The 9,645-nt window shown below is 34.0% G+C and overlaps 1 protein-coding gene across 6 annotated transcripts; it reads left to right on the top strand.

Annotated features, from left to right (window-relative positions):
* Positions 1 to 2,588: 2,588 nt before the first annotated feature.
* LOC107957451 (potassium transporter 2) lies at positions 2,589 to 9,272 on the top strand. 6 transcript variants are annotated; one of them, XM_016892969.2, is made up of 10 exons: positions 2,589 to 3,027; positions 4,374 to 4,479; positions 4,661 to 4,895; positions 4,965 to 5,210; positions 5,295 to 5,348; positions 6,046 to 6,306; positions 6,870 to 6,922; positions 7,028 to 7,145; positions 7,436 to 7,690; positions 7,909 to 9,272. In XM_016892969.2, exons 2-10 carry the CDS (start codon positions 4,441 to 4,443, stop codon positions 9,036 to 9,038), a joined length of 2,391 nt encoding a protein of 796 aa, XP_016748458.1. In that variant the 5' UTR covers positions 2,589 to 3,027; positions 4,374 to 4,440; the 3' UTR covers positions 9,039 to 9,272. The 6 variants fall into 6 exon arrangements, with proteins under 6 accessions (XP_016748458.1, XP_040968174.1, XP_016748461.1 ...); XM_041112240.1 differs by lacking the exon at positions 2,589 to 3,027 and adding an exon at positions 3,519 to 3,619; XM_016892972.2 differs by lacking the exon at positions 2,589 to 3,027 and adding an exon at positions 3,657 to 3,756.
* Positions 9,273 to 9,645: the final 373 nt, after the last annotated feature.

Below are 9,645 nucleotides of genomic sequence, written 5' to 3'. Positions count from 1 at the left end.
TGACTCTCCAATTGTTGGTAATCATACTCCCTCTCAATTAAATTTGTTGTTAGTTTTCACAAAACAAGTCAACCATATATTTAATTCGCAATTTTATTAGGCTATTCGCATATAATTTATAGAAAACAAACAAGTTAAATTAACAAATTTTAATAAAATTTACCAACAGTGATAATGATTAAATTGGAAAGTGAGATATGAATTTTTAACTTTTAAGGTTCAATGACTAATAGCATATAACCATTTCATTTTAGGAAAAATTTAAGCCCGTGATTCATAGCTTCACGCTAGAGGTGCTCGGGTCAAGTTGGGCCTAAGCATGATAGTAATATATTTTATATTTGTTAAGCTTGACCCGACCCAAAATATGAGCTTGAAATTTTGTCCAAACTTATTCATATTTGCAAAAGACTACCGCAAACTCAATTTAGGCCCGCCCATATATTTTTTAAATTTTTAAAAAAAATATCTATATAATATTATTTTAATATTTAATAATTTCATACATTTTTTATTTATTGAAAATTTTTATATAGTCATCTTAATATTATTTTAATGTTTACATTAGAGTAGTATGATATATTTAGTTTAGATTTATTTTTTTAATGTGTTCTAAATTACATAATATATAAAAATAACATAATATAAAGTATTATAAATTTAAAAACGGGTCGAGCCGTCCAGACTCAGGCCTTGAATGTTTAAGCCCAAATTTGACTTATATTTTAAACGAGCCTAATTTTATTTTGTCCAAACCTATTTTTCAGGTTTATTATTTTTATTTAAACTCTCTCAAATTTCAAACGGACTTTTGAGTTTAGACGAATAAACCAATCCATAAACTGGTCTTCTTCATGCTCTTATTTGGTATAGGGTTGGTTTTACATTAGTATAAACAAATAATTTTCATTGACAGATGAGGTAAATTGAAGACTGCACTTCACCTACCAATAAATGCCACCATTGATCTATTATTTTGGTGCACATTGCACAATTTGGAGTTGGGGCTATCCCTTTGTTTTTTTTAATCTTGTTTGAGTCTAAAGCTACCCCAAAGGGCCAAAGCTGTCTTACACCGAACGGGAAAGCTTCTTTCACCGGCTTCAAATCCGTCATAATTAATGTTTTGTAGGTAGATATCATGTCACAATGTATCCAACTCTACTGTCATGGTACGGAATTAGAGTTACACACTTGTTAATGTTACCTTTTCCCTTGTTGGGTGTAGATTAAATCTGATGTAAATTTATATATTTTTTACTTTTCAATGTATTTATTAAAATTATTAATAATTAAATTTTTTGCATTTTATAACTTCATTAAAAAGTAGATATTAGTTATTATTGTTAAAATTATTTTATATTCATAATTAAAATTAAATTTTGACTACTAACTAAAATAGGAAATATTTTTATTATCTCATTTAACTCTCATCATTTAAACTTATCTTTTTTATTTCATTTTTGTACTTGAAAAGTTTTATATACTATGGTTTTGCTAATGCTTGAATTTTATATTATTGTGAATTCCATTAAGCTCAGGGAAGGGCCATACAGCACCAATATAATACTAGTTGAAACTTCTAGAAGTGGCAATCAAGAAGGATAAAATAAGCTGCTTCTTTTTTTTTCATTTGGTTAAGATGCTAATAATTTATATACCTACATATAAATGACAAACATTTATTATATTTTTTAAATTTGAGGATATAAATGGAAAGTAAATAACTTTTCTAAGGCTGACACGTTGCACACACACCATACTTCGTTTTTTCTTTCTCCATTTTATAAAAATAGTTAATTTGTAATTTTAATTTTTAATACGCTTAAATTTAAGATTTAATCATTTTATGTTAATGATATTATTAATTAATTCATATAATTACTATTCAATTAAAATGTTACGTGGTTATAATTTGAAAATAAATTTTTAAATTTAAAAAATAAAAATTAAATTATTAAAAAAAAATAAGACTAAATTCTAAACGTACAATGTGTATGTATACTTAGAGTTGTAATTCTTTGAACCGAACTGAACCTATCGGGGCATCGGTCTAGAAAGAAGCATCAAACCAATTGACTCACGAATTGATACAATTTAATTGAAGTAGTTTTTTTTAAATAATTTATTATTTTTTAAATAATTTATTTAATCAAATCCTATGAATTAGGGTTTAACTCACTCTATTTTTTTATCAATTAATATTTAATACATATTCAATCACCATTCACAAATTGATTTTTACATTAAATAGATGAGTTCTACATGAATATTACACATAATGAAAATTATTGCATTGAATATTAATGAATAAAAATAATAATAAAATGGGTTTTAACCCATAAATCAATGGCATAATAATTTGATTATCAATCCTACAAAAATTACTTAAAATATATTTTAATTTTTAAATTTTTTACTTAAAATATATTTTAATTTTTAAATTTTTGTCTCTTCTTATCTGTAATACATTTTAACGCATTTAAATTTATAACTTTAATGTAAATCGAATTAATACTCAATTCATCAATTTTCACATTTTTAGCGAATATATCAACCTACAAACATGGAACGGCCAAGTTTACGTTTAAAGTGATGAACATAAGTTACATGACATGAAAGGACAAAAGTCTAAAGGCTATATTTGACAAGCTTGCCAATATTCCCGCTCACGATAATCTCCTTATATTATTTCTTCATTAAAAAATCATGCTCCATCAATCCATTTTCATGGGATCAAATTATCTATAGCTTCTCTCCACGTTCTCTAATCCAATTTTGATTCTGTTTTACTGAACAATGTTCGTATTGTCGGTTGAAACCTTCAAGTCTGTGTTCATTTGATCTTCAAATCCATCCAAAAGAGCATCATTTCATCTCATAAAATTCAGATCCTTTCACATGCTTATAGTTTTGCACATATCAGCTACCATAAATGGAAGTTCCAAGCTTGTGTAGAGTCTAGAGCTAAATGCAACGAGGTTTCCACTTGGTGGCCATTGGAATTTGCCAGAAAAAAGGACTGGGGTAAGTTTCTCTATATCTATTTAGTTGTAGTTGTTTCAGTAAAAGGTTAAAGGGGATGGTTTTTTCAGCAAAGTTTGTAACTTAAATGGGTTTTGTCTATCTATCTATCAATCATCTACGGGTGCTACAGCTGTTTCCAGAATGAAGTTTAGTATTGATAAAAGAAATAGATAGGGAGTCAGTAACAATTGTAGACACAGTAACAAGGACGAGGGATGATGTAATCAAAATGCCGGGTTTTTTTAATCTAAAAAGACAAAAGTGCATTTGGATTCATCTCATGGGGATTATTTGCAGCACATGGGGCTGCCCATCTTATGTTCATATAGTCTTCATTTACAATAAATAGGGTCTGTTAACAGTTCTGAATGGTCTAATGGAGAGGGGTAAATTGGTTTTGCCTTGTCTTCTTTCATTTATTTCTGAGTTACTACCAAACAAACTCCATTATTAAAGGAACTAATAATATAAGAGCAACTTTACCTTTCCTTTACTGCAAAAAAAAAAAATAAATAAAAAATCCGAGCTTTATCAAGCAAAAGAAAATGAAAGGTTTTACTAAGCTTCAGTTAGAAATCTGAGAAAGAGAAAGGTGTGGTCTTGTGGGGTATAAGTTAATTCATTGTATTTGGCTGTTGGTGGTGATATATCATTCTCTTCTAAATGCAACTGTAGTTGCATCACATGATTCTCTTATTTTGTTCTCTTTCTTGCCTGCACAAAACATTGGTTGGAAACTATTGCATTTGCTTCTATATTATAAAAATATATATGTATTACGCTTATATTGATTTTTTCTGATTGTTTGTATCTTCTGCTTCTTTGTCCATATGGGTTAATTCTGTAAGTGGGTTCAAAGTTTGGTTTTTTTTTTTTTTGGTTTAAAAATTGAGGAAGGATGAAGTATCAGTTTCTTCCACTCTTCATCAACCATAAAAATAATATTATGTAAAAGAAATGAGGGCCCTTGAGCATTTAAGAATTCTGTCTGTATAATTATAGCGTAGCTGAGCTTCAATCCTGTTTAAGATTCCATAAATTTTCTATTAATTGGAGTCTGGGTGTCACTTGGCTTCTTGTTTTCTTACTTTCCGTGAGAATTTGATTAAGATGCGCATAGCTTTCAAAGAGTTTGGGTGGAGGATGTTATAGAGGTATGGAAGCCATGTGGGTGAATGAGACATGCTTTTTATCTCCTCTATTTGCGGGTGTGTAATGGAGGGATAGCCTGGATGTCCTTGGAAATTTCATCTTGAAAGTTCTCTTCTTTTTTTCCTTGTTTAAAATTATTTCTTCCAAATTCCCGGTGTTGGATTGTGCCACTTATGTTTGGCATATTGTTTCAGTGTTTATCAGCAGCTAAATTGCGTTCACTGGCAAGAAACTCTGGCTGAAAATTGAAGTATAATTATCATGGATCTTGAGTATGGCAAGTTCTCGGATGCTTCAAAGGTTTCTGCATTTAACTTTCAACCTGATAGCACAAAGTGCATATACATCCATAAACTATTTTAAGTTATTGGTGATTTTGATTTTGTATTTAGGAAAATAAGTAGGATTAGATTATTTGGTTGAAGGAATTATGCTGTTATCAGTTGGTAGGAGAGTAGCTTATTCTGGAATTGTGTTGCAGAAGGGTTCTTGGAAGAAGGCATTGCTTTTCGCATACCAAAGTCTAGGTGTGGTTTATGGGGATCTGAGTACTTCCCCACTTTATGTCTACAAGAGCACATTTGCTGAAGACATTCAACACTCAGAGTCAAATGAAGAGATCTTTGGTGTTCTATCCTTTGTTTTCTGGACTCTTACTTTAGTCCCCTTATTCAAGTACGTGTTTGTGGTTCTTCGAGCGGATGACAACGGAGAGGGTAAGCATTTAAGCAATTGTCTTGTCCATATAATTTAGCCATTAAACTGAAACCTTTTATTGATTGCAGGAGGGACTTTTGCACTGTATTCTCTGATATGCCGACACGCAAATGTCAGTCTTCTGCCCAACAGACAGGTTGCTGATGAAGCGGTCTCTACATATAAACTTGAGCACCCTCCAGAGAAAAGGAGCAGCTCAAGAGTAAAAGTGTACCTTGAGAAGCATAAGGTCTTGCACACTGCTTTATTAATCTTGGTTCTCCTAGGAACTTGTATGGTGATTGGAGATGGCGTTCTCACTCCAGCAATTTCAGGTAAACCTCCTAGCAGTTTGTTGCTTCAATTTGCAACTAATTTTTTTTAGTCACCGACTAATTAATATATACTTCGATATGTAGTTTTCTCTGCTGTCTCTGGCCTCGAGTTATCCATGTCCAAGGAGCATCACCAGTGTAAGCTCCTGAGTTTACTATTCTAGATCTTCTCATGTGTAAATAGCATTGGAGCCTCTGATGCTATAATGGGGCCAACCATTTTTCATATTAACTGATTAAATACTTATCTGATTAAAGTTCGCATCTAGCTGGTGAATAAAATCCAGTTGGTCTGCAGGGAACATTCAACAGTAACCTGTCCTTTCTTTTAGTCTATTCTGGTCCTCTCTTCTTTTCTGTTTGATGGGAAGGCGAATGATGAATTTGGTTTTAACTGTCTCTGAAATAATGAGAGAACAAAGAAAATATTTTAGTTATGAGATTTTTGAAGAAAATTTTTTATTTGATCGCATTTGTGTATATAATTTGCAATACCTTAAGGGGAAATAAAACATTACTCTCTGGGTAAATTCTTTTCTAGATAAGGAGACATGTACCCTCTTTCCTTTTCACTGGAATGGTGGATTTGATATCTTTTTTGCAGCTTCATGCCTGAGCATACAATATATTGCACTTATACGAAAGATGCTTTCCACACTGATTTGCATGGAATTTAATTTCATACTTAGCTTTTAAACAATAAACTGCAATTTTCAGTCTTCTATTTTCTTCCATCCTTGGGTCCTGTTGGCCTTCCATATATTACATTCCTGTTTTTTTTCAAGTTATCTATATTCTGCCCCTTTATCTGACATTCATGCTATCTCTTTTGCAGATGCAGTTATTCCAATCACTTGCTTCATTTTGGTGTGTCTTTTTGCACTTCAACACTACGGTACACATCGGGTCGGATTTTTATTTGCTCCCATAGTGTTAACATGGCTGCTTTGTATCAGTGCCCTTGGCTTATACAATATGATCCATTGGAACCCACATGTCTATCAAGCTCTTTCTCCATATTACATGTTCAAATTCTTGAAGAAGACAAAGAAAGGTGGATGGATGTCTTTGGGAGGCATACTTCTCTGCATAACAGGTGAGTTTAAATACAGATAAATATGGTAAATTTTCATCCTCATTATGTCCTTGGCCACTTTGCCTTTGATAGGTTCAATGTAATTTCCTTAGCTCAAAGTAATCCATGCATGGGACATAAGTTAAAATTTACCCATGTTTAAGGTTGGTTCACAGTTACAAGAAGATCATTATTTGACATTATTAGATTATGTTGGCAAAATGGAGAAACCTTTTCCGAGTAATCATACAGTTAACCCTGCAAATGAAATATCCGTATCCTTAGTAAAATTCAAAAATTATACTCACGCGAAACTCAAGGCTGGCCATGGATCCTATCATTCAAGCTAAACATCTCAGCATGATCTGATTTGCAAGGCCCCATTATACTATCTGCTGTTATATCCAAATAACAAGAATTATGTCCTGTATCTTTCTATTTTTCAGTCTTCAAGCAAAGTCATTAGAATACCATCTGAAATTTGTTGAAACTAGAGATATATCGATAACTAATACCATAGCTTAACTTCATTGTGACAACTTACAACCAATGATTGCCAATAGTATACCTGATTATCCATGCAGGCTCGGAGGCAATGTTTGCTGATCTTGGTCACTTTTCTTATGCTGCAATTCAGGTAACTCAACACTAATACCTTGTAAATTTTGATTTGATGGTTACTGATTCAATTTGAGTTCAAAGTCGGCTACTAAATTGAAATTTAACCTTTGTCTTGCTACAGACTGCTTTCACCTTTCTGGTTTATCCAGCTCTTATATTGGCATATATGGGTCAAGCTGCTTATTTGTCTCAACATCATCATACAAGTTACCACATCAGTTTCTATGTCTCAGTTCCAGGTATACTCCCATCATCTGTTTACAAAACCAACAAAAAATGGTAGGAAGTTGACTGATGAAATAGGAAATGTAAATTTCAAGTCTAATGATTGACCTCCCTTTTACTCCAAGAGCTAAGAAATAGTCTGAAAGATTGACTGATGTGTCGGCAGGATAACACCATCTTAGTTTATCATGTCTCCCCTGCTTAAATGGGTTGTAGTATCTCTCTGTTGGGTACATATCTGAATTCATGGTTGTAGACAAATAAACTTGACCGCATCACTCTTTTTGTGTGTGTGTGTATACAGATAGTGTGAGATGGCCAGTGTTAGTAATAGCAATTCTGGCTTCTGTTGTGGGAAGCCAAGCAATCATTAGCGGAACATTCTCAATCATCAATCAGAGCCAATCACTTAGCTGTTTTCCTAGAGTGAAGGTTATTCACACCTCCGACAAGATACATGGCCAGATTTATATCCCTGAAATAAATTGGGTGCTCATGATCCTTTGCATCACTGTGACTATTGGATTTAGAGACACAAAACACATGGGGAATGCATCAGGTAAGTTTGAACACTTAAACTTCATGCATTGCAGATAATAATTCTCTAACATAATACGAATTTCCATTTTCTTATTCCTTTGGAAGATTTTTCAACTGGCCTCTACCCATAAACTAAACTTCAGCAGGAAAGGGTTTGAGGAATTAGATCCTTTTTTTATGTTAGATGAAACAAAGAAGTTTGATGCATTGTTAAAGTTCTGCTCTTATTGGTATCAGGGTTGGCAGTGATGACTGTGATGCTGGTGACAACATGCCTCATGTCCCTCGTTATTATCCTCTGTTGGAACAAACCTCCCGCTGTAGCTCTTTCCTTTCTTCTTTTCTTTGGTTCTATTGAGTTGCTTTACTTCTCAGCTTCACTCACCAAGTTCACAGAAGGTGCTTGGCTTCCTATTCTGTTGGCCCTTTTCCTCATGACAATCATGTTTGTATGGCATTATGCCACCATTAAGAAATATGAATTTGATCTCCACAATAAGGTGTCCCTAGAATGGCTATTAGCATTGGGTCCAAGCCTAGGAGTTGCTCGAACACCCGGTATTGGCTTAGTTTTTACTGATCTCACCTCAGGCATCCCAGCTAACTTTTCTCGTTTTGTCACTAACCTTCCGGCCTACCACCATATCCTCGTCTTTGTGTGTGTAAAGTCAGTACCTGTCCCTTTTGTACCCCCAGCTGAGCGTTATCTAGTGGGCCGTGTTGGTCCTGCTGCTCATAGGTCTTATAGGTGCATCGTTCGTTATGGATACCGAGATGTACACCAGGATATTGATTCTTTTGAAACGGAGCTAGTTGCCAGACTGGCTGATTTCATCCGCTATGATTGGCATCGGACCCAGCACACTAGTCCTTATGCCGAAGATGATGCTTCCCACTCTAATGAATCATCAAGTGAACGTAGATTAGCAGTAATAGGGACAGTAGCATTTTCTGGCACACGAGGTTATGGAATTGAGGAAAGTGTGGAACCAGCAAGTGTATCTATTGGATTCTCAACGGTAGAGAGTGTGACGGATGTGATTGAGATGCAGGCTATGGGTGCGGGAGCTGTTGAAAGGAGAGTTAGATTTGCGATTGATGATGATGACTCCGAATCTGATGTGCAAACCAAAATGTATGTTCAGTTGGAAGAAGAGCTGAGGGATCTGATGACAGCCCAAGAAGCAGGGACTGCATTCATACTAGGACACACACATGTGGAAGCAAAGCAAGGATCTTCAATTTTAAAGAGATTGGCCATTAATTTTGGGTACAATTTCTTGAGAAGGAATTGCCGCGGACCAGATGTTGCACTCAAGGTGCCCCCAGTATCTTTATTAGAGGTTGGCATGGTTTATGTGGTGTAAGCTTCCCATCTCATGTAACTAGTTTTTGTAGCTTATTATATTTATGCCAGAGATATATACATAAACATAAATATAATGAAGTGAAAGAAAGAAGACGTACTTGCTAGTTCCAGCTGGTCTGTAGAGAAAGTTATAACTTGTTTAAGAGAGGGAGGGATTCACCTCTTCCTTTATGTCAGATGATGCTACACACATGAAATTACTATATATATCAAAGTGCGTATTAAGTCTTTATACCATTTCTCTATTTTCACGACAGCGTTTTCACTCCCTACCACGTGTTACCGTATAGTGCGTTAATATCAAGAGAAAAAATTCAACGCCAACGCAAAATAGTCAAGCTAAAGGTACAGCATTCCTTAATCAGATATCCTCGATCAACTTTGAAATGAGGGTAGATAACATCATGATCATAAAGTAATCCGCAAATCCACTCATCAACTGTCGTATTAGAATGGATCTAGAGATACAAGTGTTCACATCATCTACAACCAAAACTGTGAATTCCGATGGGCTGAATCAAAAGCTATATTTCCACCGAGAGGTGCTTTTACAATAAAACTGCGAATTCCGTTGAACCAAAACACTAAGAAACATTTTTGATTGG

The sequence above is a fragment of the Gossypium hirsutum genome, chromosome A05, assembly GCF_007990345.1.
Source record: "Gossypium hirsutum isolate 1008001.06 chromosome A05, Gossypium_hirsutum_v2.1, whole genome shotgun sequence".
Classification (NCBI taxonomy): domain Eukaryota; kingdom Viridiplantae; phylum Streptophyta; class Magnoliopsida; order Malvales; family Malvaceae; genus Gossypium; species Gossypium hirsutum.
Note: the sequence above shows the minus strand (reverse complement) of the source record. Positions and strands in the feature narration are given on the sequence as shown.